The 21,066-nt window shown below is 42.9% G+C and overlaps 1 protein-coding gene across 2 annotated transcripts in view; it reads right to left on the bottom strand.

Moving 5' to 3' along the window:
* LOC133371190 (endothelin receptor type B-like) overlaps positions 1-21,066 on the bottom strand; it is a 34,462-nt gene that overhangs the window by 451 nt on the left and 12,945 nt on the right. Inside the window, exons 2-9 of one of the 2 annotated variants that reach the window (XM_061598347.1) lie at positions 17,676-18,211; positions 11,668-11,777; positions 10,138-10,140; positions 8,055-8,250; positions 6,849-6,998; positions 5,078-5,211; positions 2,581-2,689; positions 1,110-1,253 (exon numbers count right to left, since the gene is read on the bottom strand). In XM_061598347.1, coding sequence (XP_061454331.1) covers positions 1,110-1,253; positions 2,581-2,689; positions 5,078-5,211; positions 6,849-6,998; positions 8,055-8,250; positions 10,138-10,140; positions 11,668-11,777; positions 17,676-18,131 — 1,302 coding nt within the window. In that variant the 5' untranslated portion in view covers positions 18,132-18,211. Of the gene's footprint in view, positions 1-1,109; positions 1,254-2,580; positions 2,690-5,077; positions 5,212-6,848; positions 6,999-8,054; positions 8,251-10,137; positions 10,141-11,667; positions 11,778-17,675; positions 18,212-21,066 lie in introns of those variants that run through there. The other variant, XM_061598348.1, reaches the window with a different exon arrangement.

The following is a 21,066-nucleotide window of genomic DNA, read 5'->3' on the forward strand; positions in this document are numbered from 1 at the left end:
AAAACGCAGCTATCCTTCCAAATTTGCACTTATCTGAATTTTGTGATGCAGTTCTCCAACCAGCCAGTGTTTACAAAAATGCATGTATTGGGGGACGTGTGCATAAACAACTAATAGTAAAGAACAATATACAAAAATGCATTGTATTATAGGAAAGTGCTTGCAAAAATGTATATATATATACTTATGGGAACAAAATGCTGATGAATTTTCATGAAGATTTTTTTAATTTAAAAAATTGCAAATTGCTGCAGATATTTAACACTGGAAAAATGAGGAACCAAGAAAACTGAAATGGACAGATCCTCTCATCCCTACTCTGCAGTGCCTCAACATCCCTGGCTCCCTTTGAACATAAGAAGAACCCTGCTGGATTGGCCCCAAGGCCCATCTAGCTCAGCATCCTGTTCTCACAGCGGTCAACCACAAACTTCTCAGAAGCTCATAAACAAGGCACGAGTGCAGCAGCACTCTCCCCACTTATGAAGGGTGAGGCCTGGGAAAGTCTCAAGGAGCAAATACAATTTATTATTTATTATTTATTATTAAATTTATTAGTCACCCATCTGGCTGGTTGTCCAGCCACATAAAATAATACAAAGTCCTGGAAAGGCCACAATTGTCTCTGGGCCTGAAATTCCCCCTTCCCATGGACTACAGTGGTAGCTGATGCCCATTGGGACTAGTGGGGCGAAAAGCAGAGAGGCCAACAGTAGGTTGAGCCAGACCAATGACAGCCAGGGCCATTCCCTGATTTGATTGTAAGTAAGAAAGTGGACTTATGGATCAGCCTCCACCATCTTTGGTTGGCTCCAACCTGCCAATTTTTTTATGACAGAGAGAGACAGCTGTTCAGAAGTGGGGGTGAGAAAGGGTCATTCTTGGGGTGAAATTAAAGAATCAATATGGGGCAGAGGAATATCAGATGAGCAAGACCTCTTAAAGGGCTTCCTCTGGAAACTAGTTGGCCTGGGAGATGAAACTGCTGGTTCCTATGAAATGAAGCAGGGCAGTTCCAGAGGAGTCCCAAGGGAAACCAAAGGACCTAATCAGACTGTCATCTCCACAGTCCCGATGGTGCCTCCTCCTCTTCTTCTTTATCCATGTGTCTAAGAAGAGCTGAACTTCAGATGGGAGCTGCTCCGATCAAGGCACAGTTCCTGCCCATTGGTTTTCCATTTCCCAACAGAGCCCTTGTCGTCTGTCGGTATGATGCCAAGGACTGGTCTCTGGCACCAGCAACAAAGACACGACTTCAGGAAAAAAACCAGAGAGAGAGAGAAGGCATTTAGGGCTTCAGATGAGCTACCTTAGGCCACAGACCTGGGAAGACAGCAAGCCTATGTGGTGTACTGGTTAGAATATTGGGCTAGGACCTGGGAAACCAGGGTTCAAATCCCCACTCAGACATGAAGTTCACTGGGTGACCTTGGACCAGTCACTGTCTCTTAGCCTAAACTACCCCACAGGGTTGTTGTGAGGATGCAATGAGGAGGGGGGGGACAATGTATGCCACCTTGAAAAAAAGGTGGGATATATACCTCATGAATACATAAATAAATGTCTGTGCTAAGGTCCCAATCCCAAAGCGAGGCTAGGATGGAGCCAATGTTACATTCCATGCCAACTTTGAGAAACCTTTCAGAATGTTTTTGAAAAATTGCAAATCTGTTTTGTTTTTGTTTTTGTGTTTTTTACATTTGGACTCAATGAACATTGAGACAAGAAAGTTGTTTTGGTTCCTCTCACATACACTCACGCCCCAAAAGAGCATATTTACTATAGTGTACTCTTATCTGATTGATTGTGATACTGCTTATTTGCTATGGGGATTAGTTATTATTTTATTGTGGATCTTATTGTTGACCACTCCCTGGGAAAGGCAGGGTATAAGTGTAACAAACAGACAAATAAGAATCCCAGCGCTAAATGTTATTATGAAATGATTACTTCTGATGATGCTCTTTCTAGTGCTTGGAATGAACTAGTTCAGTTTAACAAAGTTCACTCAATGAGTTCAAAAATCTCTGAACTACAATTGAAAGTAGTTCCCATATTTGCTTGGTGAACTCAGTGTGAATTAAGTTCATTTTGGGGTAAAACTTTCCATGGTTTCTAGTTCATCTTCAACTTCATTCTCATTCTCTAAGCCTTTAAACTTCAATGTCATGATTGCTGGGAAAAATAAAGAATTCACATTCCACTGTGGGCGCTGGGTGTGGGTGTTTGTTTGGATGCCTTTTAAAGTATATTTCAGACTTCAGCACAGCAGTCAAACATTCTGAATGCTGGACATTTTTTTTTTGGAGGATCATTTGGATGAACTGTGAACCGAATGGGAACTGCACTTGTTTGTTTTGTGAAGGGACAAACATGGACTGGAATGAGCTCCTTTAAAAAAGGAACTCTCCAAGCGCTGGCTCTTTCTGTGTCAAAACTGCAGGTGTGCAAAGGACAGGAACTTACTGAGATAGGGGAAGAGAAGCAGCCTCAAGAGAGTTATCTCTTCTTCCAGTAACAGCTTGGCTGGGGCATGAGGGTCCTTCCCATGCTCCACCGTAAGCACAACTGCCCCCCTACCTGAAAGCAGTTCTTAAACTTCCGGCTGACAAAGTAGAGAGCCACAGGGTTGATGCAGGAGTTGAGCGAGGCCATGTTGATGCCAAAGTAATCCATGACCAGGAGGAAGCTGGTGGGGAAGGAAAACCAGGGATATCAGAAGAGAGCAGGAAGATGGCTTCGTGCTTCAGTGAGGGCTGTGCATGCTCCCCAATCCAATTTGGGGCCCACTCCAGTGCTGTGGAGTGCCCCAAGACAATCCAGGGCAATCTGGGGTTGACCTGACCTGGATCTGGCACCTGAAATTAATTTGGGCTTAATCCAAATTAAACATGCTGTTCAGGGAGGGGGAGAAATCTGCCTCCATGTGTCTCCTTCTCTCCTTTCCTCCCCTTCTCACCGTTCAACTACCCCCTTTTGACAGCCCCAGATTGCTCTGTGTGGACCTGAGCTGACCAGGGCAATCCGGGGTTGCCTCAACTCAATCCAGATGAATCCTGGGTTGACCCAAATCAGCCTGATTTGCTTCCAGATCCAGCCAGATCTGGTGCACAGCCCTAGTTTCAGTCTTGGGGTTCAGTCCAAAGCTTCCAGTAATCTGCATTCTACATGCAAATGTTGTGGAATAGGCTGTGGCTCAGGGCGCATGCTCTGTAAGTCACTGGCTTGAGGTTTAGCCCCTATTGTCTCCATTTAAGATTAGCAGGTACGGGAAAGACCTGTCCGAGACACTGTAGAGATGCTGCGAGTGAGTAGACAGTGCTGCCTTAAACAGACAAATTGCCTGACCTGGTATAAAGGCAGTTTCTTATGTCACAGGAGTCTCCACAAGCTGGCAGTGGATCCCTAACAGAGGTGTGGGCTTCAGCAGATGCCTGGCAATGCCAACATTCGACACTGGACTTGCCTGGAAATCTCAGTGACCAAAGTGCAGCGTCAACAGCTTATGTGTGAGTCTGAAGACCTTGTATGTTGGTAGACCCCATTGCAGTGATATGAACTGTCCATCCTTCCTGATTTCATTAAAAGTAAACCTCTCAATGAGTTGGGGCCTGGATCTAAAGGATCACCTCCTCCCGTAAGAACGTGTCTGCATGCTGAGATAATCAGAGGAGGCCTTGCTCCATCGCCTAACACCATTTGAGGTGTGGAGGGCGTAGGGCAAGGCCTCGTCAGTGGTGCTCAGACTACAGAACCCTTTGCCCCATGAAACTCAGATAACTTCCTTTCTTTGCACATTTGGGCATCACATCCAGACATGATTGCCTAGGTGCACACATTTCATCATGGCACTTACTTTGCTAGGAACATAGGAAGCTGCCTTTTCCCAAGCCAGACCATTAGTGTAACTAGCTAGTATTGACTCCACTAACTCATGCTGGCTCTCCAGAGTTACAGGCATGGGTCCCTCCCGGGAACACCAGGGACCGAACCTGGGACCTTCTGCATGCAAGACAAATGTTCTACCGCCGAGCTCAATTTGGCTCAGGTTTGGCTGCTGATTTGGTGATGCTGTCATGCGTGATTTGTTTTACTCTTAAACTGTTGCCTTATTGCAGTTTTATTGTGACTATATGATGTGAGGGGGTCCAGCAGGGATAGAAAGATGGGTTGGACATTTTATTTATTTATTTAAAAGCATTTATATACTGATTAATTCAAAAATCTCTAAGCAGTGTACTGTCTTGAATTTAACAACACGTATCATGAAAACATTACAACATCTGATGGCTGAAGGGGACTGTTCCTGGCAAGCTGGAGACCGCTGGATGGAATAATGTTTTTAAACTTTGCAACTGTGTTTTTGAAGGCTTTTCAACTGTTTTCAACTGTTTCAGCTGTTTTCTTTTTGTTGCTGTGAAATTGTTAAGTTTGCTGCCCTGGGCTCCATTGGGAGGAAGGGCGGGATATACATTTAATAAATAATAAAACAAAATCAGGAAAACAGCAATATAAAAACACATAGAATGCATATAAAAGCTAATAATAATAAAAAAGAAATCCAAGAGAGTCAAACATGTAGAACAGGGCCCCATCTTATGGGTCAGGGAAAGCCTGGACAAAATGATAAGTCATTTAAGATAAGACATTTAAAGCAAATCTGATGGTTGCTGCTTCACATATGGCAGAGGAAAATACAGCAACAGCAGGAAAATGTTCATTTTGGGGTCACTGCCCTGTGATATTCTGTAGGATGTGGTGCCACAAGAAGAACTTCCCTAGATGATCTAAGCAGAGCTTGGAAAAGTTACTTTTTTGAACTACAATTCCCACCAGACCCAGCCAGCACAGCCACTGGATTGGGCTGATGGGAGTTGTAGTTCAAAAAAAGTAACTTTTCCAAGTTCTGGATCCAAGTGACCTTATAGGCCTATACCGGGGCAGAAATAAAAAGAAATAAATAAAAAGAAATAAACTGAAGATGCTAACTGTGGGAACAGCCTCTTTAATTTCAGAGAGAATGGAGCTCTGTCCCAGAACCAGGAGGAAAATAGGGAGTTTCTGCTATTGAACTTACCTAAGCAGCTCGCACCTTTCGACATCTTGTGGGTTATAGATGGTCTTCTTAAGGATCCTGCTGAGATGGAGAGGTAGCCAGCAGAGGGCAAAGATCACCACCAGGCAGAATATGGTCTTGGCCACTTCTTGGCGCTGGAACACACAGGCCCAATCATTAAAGTTCATGAATAAAGGAATAGCAAAAGGTGAAGACAACTTGAGCATGTGTATAGTGCAGCATTGAGGTCGATAAATGCCATCAACCCCATCTTCATATTAAGCCCACCCCCCGCAAACTCACAGCACATAGTTAAGCTATGGAATTCACTCTCACAGGAGGCAGTAATGGCCACCAGCTTGGATGGATTTAAAAGAGGATTAGACAAATTGATGGAGCATAAGGCTATCAATGACTACTAGCTATGAAAGCTATGCTTTGCCTTAATGGTCAGAGGCAGTATGCCTTTGAATGCCAGTTGCTGGGAATCACAAGTGGGGAGAGTGCTGTTGCACTCATGTTCTGCTTTGGGCTGCACATAGACACCTGGTTTTGGCCACTGTGAGAACAGCATGCTGGATTTGATGGGCCACTGGCCTGATCCAGCAGGCTCTTTTTATGTTCTTATGTTCTCTCTCCCTACTCCTCCCCATGGCTGTTTCACACCCACCTTTCTCTGTCGTCCATCACGCCCTATAATTACAAGCTAAAAGTTCAAATATTTAACTGGAATAACCTGTGTGATGCACATTTCTGAGCATGGGAGCTCACCAAACTGTCTAGACAGGCAGGAGTTTCCTAAACTAAGTTGCTGTGCACATAAATGCAGGACCTGGGACAGCTCCAATGAGTGCAAAAAGTAGCCCAGCCTGAAGTCTGAACTGGCTCTTCCTGCTGAGAAGCTGTGATGGAAACTTCTCCTGGAGACTGCCGTCATTTGCTATCAGGGTATAACCAGGACATCCCTAGGACACTGCAGGCCAGAACTGAAAGCAAGGGAACGGTGGTTACATTCCACAAGTTGCATGGGGGGGGTAGACAGACTGTCCAACTCTCCATGAATAAGCATGAGGGAGACAGGCTGTCCAGCCAGAAAGCCCACATTTGTATTAATGTGGGCAAACTGTTAAAATTCAGGGGATGGGCCATAGCTCATGCAGAAGGTTCCAGGTTCAATACCTGCATCTCCAGTGAAAGCAGCATTGGGAAACCTATGGCTTCCCAAAGGTTTTGGATTCCCTTAACCCCAGACAACAAGGCCCGTTCTCAGAGCTTATTGATGCTGGAGTCCAGCATCTGGAGAACCACAGGCTCCCCAATACTGTGAAAGGACCTCAGTTAGCAGGACGTCTTCCAGAGACCTTGCACGCAGGCTGCGTACACACCATACATTTAAAGCACCTGACTTCCCCAAAGAATCCTGGGAATGGTAGTTTGGTAAGGGTGCTGGGAATTGTAACTCTGGAGGGGGTAAACTACAGTTCCCAGGATTCTTTGGGGGAAGCCATGTGCTTTAAATGTATGGTGTGCATGCAGCTTCAGTTCCTACTTGTGGGCTTCCCACAGGAATCTGGCTGGCCACTGTAAGAACAAGTTGCTGAGCTAGATAGACCTTTGGCTTGACCCAGCAGGGCAATTTTGATGTTCTTTTGAAAGCCACTGCCAGACACAGCAGACAATGCTGGCGAGGCAGACCAGTGGCCTGATGCAGTGTCAGGCTACTTCATATGTAGCCTGGTCTCTCAGCCAAGGAACACGGCACACTCCTTTGTCCCTAGCTGGAGAATCTCACCCGCTTCATGTGGTCATTGAGTGCTATCCTCATGCCTTTCCTCTTGTTCAGCATCTCACATGACATGAGGGAATAGAAGATGCCAGTGCAAGCTAGGGGCAGGCAGAAGTAGAAGCCAAAAAGCCACCAATATTTCACGTCCTTGTAGAACTGCAGAGAGAAGTGAAAGGAAGACTGAAAGCAGCTGCCTCTCAAAGGGATCTGTTAGCTGTGCACACACCATGGTCACATATTTAAAGCATTATTACACCACTTTAATAGTCACAGAGAATCCTGGGAAATGTAGTTGGTTAAGCATGCTGGGAACTGTAGCTTTGTGAGTCAGCACTAGAGATGGAAGAGACATTTGATTCAGTTTGCATTTAAAGCCAAATCGATCAAATTCACACTTTCTGAAGCAACATGAGAAATGAAACACGGTCTTCCTTTCAAATTTGCACTTATCCAGATTTTGCAATGCAGTTCTCCAACCAAACAATGTTTTAAAAAATTCATATATTCCCTGAACTCATCCAGGCATAAAAGTTGCAAGCAGCAACCCTGGAAGGGAGACTGATGTTTCTAGCATGGAGGAAATCACCATCACAAGCCAACAGTCTCAGAAGTGACCTTGGCTTCAAGCTGATTGGCATTAGGGAGGGACCATCACTGCTCTGCTCTCATGTCCTGAACATCCTTGCCTGTCACCTTCACTCCTCCAGCTTCACCACCTTAGTTTTGGTGATTGGTGGTGGCTGTGAGGATGGAATACAACTCCAAAAGAGCTGTCTGTCTGTCTGTCTCTCTCTCTCTCTCTCTGGAGGATTGTCAAGTCAATGGTTAGGAGACTCCATCTGGAGCAGGAATCTGATCCTAAATCAGGTCTCCATACAGCTGGTTTTCCTTCAAGATAAAAATGGCAGCATTAAATGCAGCATTTATTATTATTATTATTATTATTTAAAAAGGATGCTTAATACAATATGTAATGTGGTCCTGGAATGAAGCCTGGAGTGAGATGAGCTTCAGAGAGCATCATTCTAACCTCCAGCTGTTCAAGCAGCCCAAGTGGGAAGGATAAGCAATGCAGGCAATGACCACTGACTAAAAAGTTGGAAGGATAAGCAATGCAGGCAAAGACCATTAACTACCAAGTGGGAAGGATAAGCAATGCAGGCCAATGCTATTGGCTGTTCAAATTCGCTGGCTCAACATGTGAGAACGCACCGTCATGAAGCTGGATTTCTGTTCAGGGGCCAGCATGCAGACCCAGTGTGTCTGTTCACGGTAATTCAATTTCACCAGGTCAAAGGCGATGGCTTCAGGGATGGCTAGGATGATGGCCACTGCCCAGATGAGAGTCGCCTTCCACAGAGTGATGCCAGTCCCTTGGATCCGGCTCCAAGAGGCCACAGCTCGGTACCTGCCATGATCACCCCGGGAAAAAACACATGAAATGAAAGAGCTCAGATCTGCAAACTCCCACACAACGGATGAAGAAAATACAGCAGGGGGAAGCAGTCTATATGGGACCTCACACCCATGTGGCCTCAGTTAGGATATGGGTTGATTGATGGCTTCATTAATTAGCAAGCTGAAGGAAATAAAGACTTTTTATTTATGGAGTCACCAGCCGCCGCCGTGATCCCTTATGTTCCACCCTGATTGCTGAGATCTTCTGATGGGGCATTTTTTGGTGGCTTCCCCATGCCCCTGCATCTTGACTGGGCTTCTTCAGGGACTAAGACATTTGTGTGGGAGGCTTTGCCCTTTGGAACTCCTCGCCAATAGAAATCCAGCAGGAGTCACATAATCTTTCTTTTAGACATCTTCTAAAAGCGGTACTGTTCAGACAGGCCTTTGGAACTTGAAATATTTTTTCCAGCCACTTTATTGATATGCTTTGAATGCGTTTACTGATCTCATTATTGTTCCATGATTTTATTCATATATTTATTGATTGATTGAATTTCTATCTCACCAATCTCCTGGAGGAGCCCAGAGGAGAAAACAGATCAACACAACACTTAAATAATAATAATTAGGCAGTTACCCTCACTATACTGTTTTAGACACTGACTAAAACTATTTTTTTTAAAATTCAGAATGTCTATCCACGCACATAATTTAGTTAGGTATAGTTTTTTAAACATTTGCTCTTTTCATTTGTGTTTTGTGGATAATTGTTTTATATTGTTTTATCTACACTGTTTAGAGGGTGTTTGTTTTTAAATTAAGCAGTTGATACATTTTTCTAAATAAAATGTTAAAAAATGAAACTGGAGTGAATGGGGGGGGGGGAACAGCCCTTAAATAAATTCTCCTAAGTATAATATCCTTGCAAAAATTCAGATTTATAGTCTCCTAATCTAATTGTCACCCCCCCCGCAGCATTCCAAATTATGGATGTCATTAGATCTAATGTTTTAGGGACCGTGGTGGGAAAACTCCACATGGGAAGTGGATGGACCTTATTGCTCTAAAATGCATGCAAAAGATTAAAGATTTGCGATGGTTTAAAAAATTATTCCTCTAAATCATCTCCAGACATTTGCTGACTATCTGAATATTTGTAAATGTCTAAGTAAAAAGATCTTTATTCAGTCAGCATTTCAAAGCAATTTTAAAAAAAGTTTAGAGCAGAGAGGGGAAACCGTAGTAACCTTCTGTCGCAGCTCGATCACTGAGATCATCTGCAGGAGCAGCTTTGGTTATCCCCCAAGTTGGTGAGGCTCATTTAACATCGACTCGAAATCGAGCCTTCAGTGTCATCGGCCCAGTTCTCTGGAATGCTCGGCCAACAGAGATTCAGCAGGTGCCTTCTGTTTTAACTTTTAAATGCCTGCTGAAAACCTTTTTCTGCCAGCTTAATGCAGGCAATTAAGAAGTCTTTTTGCAATAGTTTACCTTTGTTTTTACTGTAGTTTTAATGTTTTCATTGCATGGTTGTTGCTGCTTTTAACTTCTTGTAAACTGTTTTGATGTTTTTAATGAAATGGGGTATACAAATATGTTTATAAATAAAATAATATGTTGCTTAATGGCAGCCATTCCTTCAGGCTGAAGAGAAGAGAATCAAAAGTATTCCACTACCTGTACAGAGAGACCAGCTGCCTTAGGAATCCACTTAACTGAAAGGCTTTGGAAGAGCTTGGAAATGCTTTTAATGGGCTCCCTGTTAGTGCACTGAGCATACATTAATGTTGAAAAGTTGAAACAATGGTCACCTAGTGGTAGGTTTTCCATCAGGCGACCTGAACTTGTTTCCATCCCAACAGGACATTAAAACTTTAAGAGCTGGTGCCTAAACTTGCTTTTTTCCTACTCCCTCCTCATCCCCTTTTCCTTGTGTGCCATGTCTATTAGATTGTAAGCCTAAGAACATAGACTGTTGTATAGGAATGGAAAGATCTGTCAATTTCAGGCCTTTCCGTTTCTCATTTTTCCAGTCTTCAGCTCAGTTCTCCCCATTTCTACAGCAATTTGCAATTTCTTTTAAAAAAAATCTTAATGAAAATTCTCCAGCATTTTAGTGCAAATGTCTCCTAATACACATCTTTGTAGACAGTTTTTACAAAGCCATACATTTTTTGCAAGGCATTGCATGTCATCAAATGCATTTTTGCATGTTATTTTCACTCATATATTCATTTTTATGCACACTTTTCCCCAATATATACAATTTTTTGTAAATATTATTTAGTAGGCGAACTGCCCCACAAAATTCTAATAAATGCAAATTTCTAAAGATGGCTGTGTTTCAGTTCTCATATTGATTTGCAAAGTGCACCTTTGATAAATTCTGCTTGAAATGTGAACTGAATAAACATTCTCACCCATCCCAACTGTTGTACTGTTGATTTAAAAAAAAACGTTTCTGGGAACCCTTTCAGCTAAAAGGCAGCTAAAATGCTTTAAATAAAACACTAGTGAATATGTGTTAGCCACCATATGCTGTAGGTTATTAAATATTAGTGTACATCATCTATAAAATAGGGTTGAATACCAAATACCTTCAAATGACAACTAGCAAAGACTAATTAACATATTTAAAACAAATCTACTTAGACGTCAAATACATGCTGTTCAAATATGTTGGTGACTAGTCAACAAATATTTGAGCAGTCAGCAAAAACACTTGTAGTACACCAAACATCAGCATTTACAGGGAAGAAATTAAGCCTGCTTCAACTTTAATGCATCAGATTACATGTGCTTCCACTAGGGATGGAAAGAACTGCCAAGTTTGATTCTCTACATTTCTCATTTTTTGCCAGTCTTAAATTCAGTTCTCTACATTTCTGCAGCAATTTGTGGGTTTAATTAAAAAAAAATCCTAATGAAAATTCTCCAGCATTTTAGGGCAAATTTCTCTTAATAGACACATTTTCGTAGGCAATCTTGACTTACGTACTCATTTTGGCAAACCGTTTCTCGTCATAAAATGCATTTTTGTATGTTATTTTCACTCATATATTCATTTTTATGCACACTTTTCCTCTAACATAGGCATTTTTGAACGCATTGGTTGGCTGGCAAACGGCACTGCAAAGTTCGAACAAGTGCGAATTCCGAAGGATGGCTGTGTTTTGGTTCTCCAGTCGTTACAGAAACTGAGAATTTGATGGATTCAGCTGGAAATGTGAACTGAATTGAATATCCATCCCTAGCTTCCATGCTATTTCTAAGACCTTTGAGTTAATTGCTGCCTCCCTTTATGCTTAAGGGAAAACTGAAGGAGGGCGAACACATTCTTTCGGGAGGGCTGGGCAAGGGATCAGCTGAAAGAACAAAACTGATTAACCAAGCTTGATGGGAGGCAATGAAGGTGGTCTGTTACTCTGTGCTGAGAGCACAGAGGCTGAGGACCGTGATGCCGACGGAGGCCTTCTGAATGAATGGCACCAGTTTGCACCCCTGCACCCCGAAAGGCCAGTCTTCTGCCAGCAGCTGAAGGAGAGGAAGCACATTGTTAGCACGCCATTTCAGCGGAGAACTGGTTTCTTATGACTTGGTACTTAATTCTTTGCATGCATCAGGAATTGTCAGGCAAATCCTTACGTGATCCTTTGCCAACTTGGTGCCCTCTAGGCTTTGTTTCTCCAGGAGTTATTTTTAATGTTGAAAAAAATGTGGCCCTTCGCTGTTGTTAGAATGCAAATGCCATCCCATTCTACCATCTCAGCATTCCTTTTGCTGTAGGGGTATTCCAAGCCTAATTGATGCATGCTCTTTCCAAAATAAACATCAAAAAAGCTGTAGAAATGTTAAACATCCCCCTCCCACGAAAAAACACACAATAGCAAATAAGCACCATATAGCTTAGTGGCAGAGCACCTGCCCTTCATGCAAAGCATCCCATGTTCAGTCCCTGACATCTTGAGTTTAAAGGATCAGAACCTCTGCCAGAAACCCAGAAGAGACACAATATGTCAGTGTAAACATACTCAGCTAGATGGGCTAAGTCTGACTCCAGTATGACAGCTTCCTATGCTCCTAAAGTCCAAGAGGAAATTATGGAAATATAGCAGAGGATGGAAAGTCATTTGGGTTGAAAGAAACAGCGCAAGGTCACAGTTATGAACATATAAAAATGCCTCATATGGTGTCAGACCCTTGGTCCACCTAGTTCAGGGACTTTTGGCCCTCCAGGTGTTGCTGAACTACAACTCCCATCAGCCCCAGCAATCAGGGCCAATGGCCAGGGATGATAGGACTATAGTTCAGCAATGTCAGTGTGGTGTGAGAGCCAGTGTGGTGTAGTGGTTAGAGTGTTGGATTATGACCCGGGAGACCAGGGTTCGAATCTCCACACAGCCATGAAGCTCACTGGGTGACCTTGGGCCAGTCATTGCCTCTGAGCCTCATAGGAACGCAATGGTAAAGCACCTCTGAACACCGCTTACCATGAAAACCCTATTCATAGGGTCGCCATAAGTCGGGATTGACTTGAAGGCAGTCCATTTCCATTTCCAATGTCTGGAGGGCCAAAGGTTCCCCACCACTGATCCAGCTTATGGATGGAGAACCTGTGGCCCTCCTGATATTGCTTTGATACACCTCCCATCACCCCTGACTATGCTGGCTAGGACTGATGGGAGTTGGAGCCCAACAGCATCCCAAGTGCCAGAGGCAGTAGCAGAGGGCATGGGGAGGTGATGAGCAGATCATTGTGGTAGAAGTACATTGACAGAACCAATCCGGCCATGCCATTGGTGTGTTTGCACCATGTCCCCCTACCAGTTGCCTCTCCCCCTCTCTTTACCAGTAAACAGCAGCAACTCGGCTGTCAGGAGGTCCAGGTGTGTGCCCCCACCCCACCATGCCATCTACTACTGGCCACAAGCTCCCCATCTCTGATCTGGCCCGAGCATCTCACCAGGACCTTATCCAGAAACCTTAGCCATCCCTCCTACCTTGTAAATGGGAGGATGAACTTGGAGATTAAGCTGGAACCCTTGCCTTGCAAGGCATATGCTCAACCACTGGCTACGTTCATTTTCTTTATTACATTATTAGGGTGGTTTGCTGCTTGTTTTCGTGCCACCCCATCTTACTCTCCCACCATCCTTGCAATTGCAGAGTAGGCCGAGATACAGTGATTGACCCAAAGTCATCCAGTAAGGTGGTGATTTGAGCCTGGCTCTCCTTGGTTCTAGTCCAACCAATGGAGGCTACCTTATAAGGGCAAATGGGGCTCTGCGCAACCAGCCTCAGCCTGTCCTTGACCAGTCCCTATCTGCATGCCTTCTTACTTACACTCAGTCCAGGGGGTGGCACTGCCTGCCAGCTTCCTCCTCCTTAGACTCACTGTTGTCCTTGTAAAACTCAGCGGAGAGGAGAATGGAGACAAAACTAGAATTCCTTGGCTCTGCCTGTCATTGGCTCTGGCTCCACCTACTGTTGGCCTCCCTGCCTTCTGCCCTACCCATCCCAGTGGGAACCAGCCACCACGGAGTTGGGCCATTCTACCATTATGGCTATGTGGGGCTCCTTCCCTGATAAATTAACTCTGCAACTTCTTGAATGCAAAGCTCTTTACCCATTGAGTGAACTATCCATAAGCTGTATTTCAGAATATATCAAATGAAAAGTAGAAAATAGTTTCTGATCATTAGCAGGATGAACTTAGACCCCTTTTTTTGGGAGAAGACTGAGCCAAAGTAGGAACTGAGCACTTCTGCCTTTTCTTTGTCATCTGTTGTCATTTTGCCATCCTCATTCAGTAGCTGTGCCACCATTTCTTTTCTCTGTGTTTTACTATGGACGTACCTGAAGAAAGCTTTTTTGTTGCTTTTAGCATCCCTTGCTAACCTCAGTTCATACTCAGCTTTAGCCTTCCTGACACCATCCCTGCAATTCCGTGATACCTGCCTGTACTCTTCCTTTGTGGCCTGGCCTTCTTTCCACTTCCTGTATGTGTCCTTTTTTGTTTTCAGGTCATCTCTAAGCTTTATGTGAAGCCACATTGGCTTCTTCTGCTGTTTTCCTCCTTTTTTCCTTGTTGGAATTGCTTGTCATTGTGCTTTTAGAATTTCGTTTTTTAGAAACAGTCATGGTTTCCCCCAAAGAATCCTGGGAACTATAGTTTGTAAAGGATGCTGAGAGGTGTTCAGAGACCTTTGTTCCCCTCACAGAGCTATAGTCACCAGAATTCTCTGGGAAAAGGGATTGATTGTTAAACTACTCTGGGACTATAGCTCCATGAGGGGAATAGGAGTCTCCTAACAACTCTCAGCACCCGTAGAAGACTACAGTTCCCAGGGGGAAGCCATGATTGTTAAAGTGATATAATAATAATGATTTAAATGTATAGCGCAGATGGGACCTCAGTATTCCAGATGTAGCCTGACTAGGAAGGGGGGAGAAATTCAGTTATGTTAATGCGAACTTATCTAATTTGCACTTCCTGGGGAAAAAATCCACCCTACATCACAACTGCATAGAAAACTGGGTATGTTAGGGGAAAGTGTGGGTAAAAATGCACATATTAGTGAAAATATACAAAAAGATAGGCAAAATTGTTTTGCAAAAATATGTATATTAGGCAAAATTGCATATAAAAATGTGCATGTTAGGAGAAATGCTGACAAAAATTTTTCAAATAAATAAATGACAAACAGATGCAGAAATGCTATGTACTGAATTTAAAATTGGGAGAAAAAGAGAAATGGAGAGAAACTGAAATCGACAGATTTGTCCATCCCTTGGCTGCTTGACCAATGCAGAATAGGACAGAACTATGACTTCCTGTGATCTGGACACTAAGCTCCCGTGAATGCAACCTAAGATTGCATTCAGAATTGCTGCGTCTATTCATCATATTGTGAACTGTTTCGGTCTCTTCATGGGAAAGAGGCATAGAAATCAAAGATCTAATTTAATCTAACCTCGTGTCTTCCTCAAAACCGCCCCCCCTTCTTTAAAATAGGGACACTTCTGCTGAACTTTATGTTCCCTTTCTCTGTCGGTCAAGCGATGCACACAGGTCTCTTCATCCAGACATGGCATGAGGAGGGCAGCTGTGTCATCGCGGCATTGCTTTCAGATGTCTTTTGAAAATAAAGGTTGTTTAGACAGGCCTTTGCAATCTGAATTTTCTTTTTTTAACCAATCTGTATTTATTGTTTTCATTGATTTATTAATTAAATTTATATCCCACTCTTCCTTCCAGAAGGAGCCCAGGGCAGCAAACAAAAACACTATCAAAAACATCTAAAAACAAAACATCTTTAAAAACATCTTAAAACAAAACAGCTTTAAAAACATATTTTTAAAAAACGGCTTTAAAAACATCTTAATAAAATCAATTCCAACATAGATGCAGACTGTTGATATTTTACCAATGCTTTTATGGTTGCTTTTTGCAGATTTTCTTTGTATATGTTGTATAACGCCTTGATATCCTCTTACAAAGAGTGGATTATAAGTAAATAAATAAATGTGTAAATAAATGCCAATTCCAGAGAAGGGAGTAGGAGCAACAAGCCCTTCTGAACAAAAGCCCCCCCCGCCTCAAGTGAGCCCCCTACGCTCACAGCATCCCATACATTCACAGCTGTTTTGGCTCCTTGCCAAGCCTCCTCCTGATAAATTGAAATCAGGAGGTGCCTTGGCAAAGATCCAAGATAACTTGAAACATCCGAGTGGGCCTACACAAACAGATATGCCTCACAAAAATATTTTGCCCCAGAGGCTTCCCAACTGAGCACATATGAGAGCTTCATTTTGCTGCCTTTCTGGCATCTGGCCAACGTCTGGCTCTCAGATGTTCAACAGTAGCTTGATTGTATATTCTCTTGCAGTGCAAAAAAAAAAAAGAGAGAGATGCTCTCTCTTGGAAGCTCTCCCTGAGCTCTCCTGAATGCTCTTGAACCTCCCATCTCTGCACTTTGGTGCACTTGTGTGATTTTACCCTGGTCTTACGGGGAAGGGGGGGCACCTCTTTAGATGGTTTATATTATACAGCCACGAGAGCAGCTGTATACTATAGTCAGCGTGGATTTTTCACCTTCTGCAATGTTAAATTGAAAATACCCCCGTGCCATTCTGATGCTTCCCATAACCTCATTTCAAAATTAAACCTTACAAAACTTATAGTCCTGAACTCAGAAATGCTTGCTTAACAACCCTCTAAATTTTCATGGCAATACACAAAACAGTCACAGAGAATCGAGAGTCCAAAGCATAAAAAGAGATTAAAAAACCAGACCCCTTTTGGACTTATAAATCAAATAATAAACAAAATAAATAAATAATATACATTTGCCATTTATGAAGGAGTCAGAGTTGGAGAGTAGAAAAATAGAGGAGTCGGAGTTGAAGGTTTGACGTACCGACTCCACAGTCCTGCCTATAAACTTCTGCATGCAAAGCAACTACTCTGCCACTCAGCTGCACTCCATTTTTGGTTATGCTTAGGGGTGGCGTATCTGTTCATTTTGGTTTCTCTCAGTTTCTCATTTTTCCACTCTTAAGTCCAGTTCAACACATTTCCACATTAGTTTGCAATTTTAAAAAAAGTCCTCAAGAAAATTCATCAGAGGTGCGAATTTAGTGCGAATTTCTCAGAATAGATACATTTTTGGATACAGCTTTGCAGAGTATGCTCATTTTTTGCAGTGCAATTTCCCCTAATGTAAAGCACTTTTGTATGCTGTTTTCCCAAATATATGTTTTACCCTAGTATTTGCACTTTTATACACATTACTGGGCTGAAGAACTACACTGCAAAATGTAGAGCAATCTGAATTTTGAAGGATGCCTGTATTTTGTTAAGTGCGAATTAAGCAGGCTTTCCTTTAAATTTGAACTGAATTGAATTTCTTTCCCATCCCTAGCTGTACCCCAAAGGAAGCATCTCATTAACGTTACACACCAACCCTAGTCAGGTGTTCTAATAATCCCTTGTGCAATTCAAGTCATGTCAGGAAGAGTGAGGATGAGTACTCTAGCCTTGGCCCTCACCCCAATGGCCATTCTCAAACATCTGTAGCGGGCAACCTTGTTCTGCTCATGCAGGCCCCCTGAGGAAGTTAGAACCCTAGGAGATTGGGGTTTTTTAATTGCATAGGGAGCCTACAAGAGTGGAAAAGGCTCCCTACCAACAAGGATGAGGATGCTGCACCCTCTTCTACTGTTCCATGTTGCACAAGGGATTAGAATGCCTGGACAGGGCTACTTTCTGCCCCATCTTCAACCTGGTATATATGGCAGTCAGCTAACGCCTGGGCACTGATTATCACTGAAAGTCTTGATTCCAAGGAGAGTGCATTGCAGTGAGGCAATAAATTCATCTGAACTTGGGTGCTTTCCTCCTCTTTCCCAACCCTGGCCAAGGTGCCTTACCTTATATACATTAATGGGCAAGGCAATGAGGATGTAGAGAAGGTCTCCAAGGGCCAGGCTGGCGATAAGGATGTTAGGCCCATTCCTCATGCATTCGTTCTTGGAGATGATCCTCAAGAGGGTGGAGTTCCCAATGATGCCCACCATGAAGATGGTGCAAGATACAAAGGTGTTAATGTACTTAAAGGCCTGCTGGATTTCCATTGGCTTGGCACACATGACTGACAGCTGTGGGGCCTCCGTGATGGCATCTCCAAGAAGGTCACCTGATTGATTGGAGGTGGCTCTGGAGTTCATGAAGATCCCTGCCTGGATCAGGCTGTAAGCTTTATCTCGGTCCAGAACCTCAAAGGGGATGGGGCTGTCCCTGAAGCTGATGGCTGGCTGGCTGGAAACACTCAGGATAAGGCAGGTCAGACAAGAAGCCAACACAAGGAGTGTGTGAAGGCTGCCCATTGGGAGGGAAAGATCAAAGCCCAGCCAGAGTTTTGTGTCTGTGGGTGGGACCTGGTGCTAAAGATCTTTCCTGATCTCACCTGTTGAAGGAAGATAGGGATGAGGTTAGAAGAGAAAGAAACAGCAATACTCAACACAGTTAATCTTTGCATGAATTTCCTTGGAGCTGGTTATTGTAATGTTCATATGGGGAAGAGGAAGAGAATCTCTAACCCTCCAGGTGTTGTTGAACTCCAACTTCCTTCACCCCCGGCTAGGGATGGGTGGGAAATTCAATAAAAGCAAACTGTACATCAGACTACCTCATAGTTCGCAAGTTCATTATCTTTGTGGACTGATCTTGTTTGCTGTGAGCTTCTGCGGCTTTTCCTGATACCAGATTTTGTTTTTTAAAAAAGCAGCAAATATACCAACAAGGTTAATGATGACAGCTTCGATCTGAACTGCTGAAATGTGTATTCTCTTTAACTTCTGTGTAGTTGAGATGATGATGATAGCTATTCACATCCATTGGTTGATTGTTAACCTGTCTCCCCTTTACATTTTTTTGAGATTTCCAAATCCAAATATCTCTGTGACTTTAGTAAAGAACTGTTGCCTTAGGCAGTCAAAGAGTATCTTGCCACCAGCACACTGAATAGCTGACCAATTTATGATGGGGTTGGGAGGAAGCAAAGTAAGTTGCTTAACTTCAGACAGGCAAATTGGAAGTTCAAGAGCTCAGGAGACAGCAGCACTCAAGGCTGAAATATATATTGGGTTCAGTTTCCAACTTTCAAAATTACATCACATAGCTGAGTTGGGGGGGAAATCAACTGCACAAGCCTCCTTTAACTGCAGGGGGAAGGGACTTTCATATCCTCTCCTCAGATAGATAATAACCTAGAGGAAAGACGTCTACTTGATGGGCAATTACCTGGCTCATTTACTTTTGAATAAAAAAAATTGCAAGCCATCATTAGAAAATAAAATGAAATAAAATGAATAACATCAAAAAGGTAAAAAATGGCAATGGAAAAGAGAGCCAGTGTGGTGTAGTGATTGGAGTGTTGGACTGGGACCTGGGAGAGCAGGGTTCAAATCCCCACTCAGCCATGTAGCTCACTGGGTGACCTTGGGTGACTGTCTATCCGAGGTCTTGGGGGATCTTAGATCACTTACTTTTTTGGAAGCAGGTTCCCCACATGGTCCCTATGTCTCCAGCATCCTATCAGCCAATTAGCATGAAAGGTGAGTCTGTTAGCCACTGAGAAGAGCCTTCTAACATGCTTCCTTGTCCTTTTCTGCTGAATGGAGCCATTCAGAGTGAAAAGAGGTGAGTCGACCACTGAGAAGACTCTTCTCAGTAGCTCTCTCCCCTTCATGCTTATTGGCTCCTAGGGAATCTGTTGTTGTGGGAGAAGACATTAACAAGGATCTCATTCTCAACCCAGCATCAAAAAATAGAGGGAAGGTGTGTGGATGTGACTATCATGAAGGGACCCTGCACTTCTGAATTTGCCACTGCACTACTGCTGCTGGTCTCCACTGGCCTGGCCTGGCTGGTCCTACTGCTGCCCAAATTTCAACATACCTTACCCTCTTCTTCTGTGAAATATCATCCCCAAGATTTGGGAGGCCTTCCCCCAATATATTCACATGGGAGCATTGCCTAAAGAAGGAGTGCCACTCCTTACATACAGATGACCTCTGCCTCCTTATCTGGCCTACAGGTGACATTAGCAGTGATCCATCATGAGTTTCCTCGCTATCTCAGATGACTGCTGCTTCCATGACATTTTTTTGGTCATTTTATTTTGGAGGAAAAACATTTTCTGGCAAGAACAACATCATCGCACAGCCAATACATTTGGCTATGTAATAACATCGGTGAGAGTGAACACAGCTGGTTCAGAGAGAGAGAGAGATGAAACATTGCCCTCACCTTGAATTAGCTTCCAATTATGAACGGCAGCCAACAGGGCAGCCTTTCAGTGGGATGAGCTGCTCCAGAGTTGAATCAAATTCAGGCACACTCACCAAAGTCATCTTCCTGTATTTCTTATATATATTACATTTTGATTTTCCATAGTGAATTATTAACATAATTTTAATTCATACATTAATACTGTTCCCTTTCTTTTTCTTTCCTACAGGATTGTTGAATATCATTCCTATCCTTTCATTTATTGGACCATTTAATAAGTGCCATATCCATGTGTATGCCATTGGCAGGGGGATCCTTATATCTTGTAGATTTATATAATTGATAAAATCATACCATACTGAAATGAAATTAGTCCCTTTACTTTGTCCTCTTGTTTTCTTTAAATTATCTATTAGTTTTTCGAGTAGAGCTATATCCCAAACAGTTTTATACCAAGAATCTACATTTGCTCCTTTAAGGTCTTTCCAGAATTGTATAATAGTAATCCTTGCTGCTGCTAACAAAAAACTTACAATTTCTTATTTTTAATGTCAAGATTTTCATTCAGAAATACATTCAATATGTATATGTATATACTTACTGATTCTTTGACACCCCCTCCAGCACGTTGAAGACATTCCTGGATTCATCAATCCTATTTTTCTAGGTGTCAGATGCCACTTTTAATAATTCCGTTTAATAAATAATGGGAAACCCTCCACTTCTCAACCCCCCTCCAAAACCGGACAAAAATCTATTTAATTATAGCCCCAGTACTCAGATGAAAGTCCCACAAAGTATTCGTCAGAATGCAAAAAAGACAGAATGCATGTCTTCATGTCTTTCACCTCATCTCATTGTAAAGCCCTCTAGGCTGATGGTCATCACCACATCCTATGGCAGTGAATTCCATACATTATGCTTAAGCCAATTACTGAACTGGTTTCCATACCATCTTCATCAGGATCCAGCAGTCTGCTACATAATGGCATTTGATTAAACGTTCCAAATCTCCCCAGCTTAGACTGG

Source organism: Rhineura floridana, chromosome 16 (assembly GCF_030035675.1).
Source record: "Rhineura floridana isolate rRhiFlo1 chromosome 16, rRhiFlo1.hap2, whole genome shotgun sequence".
NCBI lineage: Eukaryota > Metazoa > Chordata > Lepidosauria > Squamata > Rhineuridae > Rhineura > Rhineura floridana.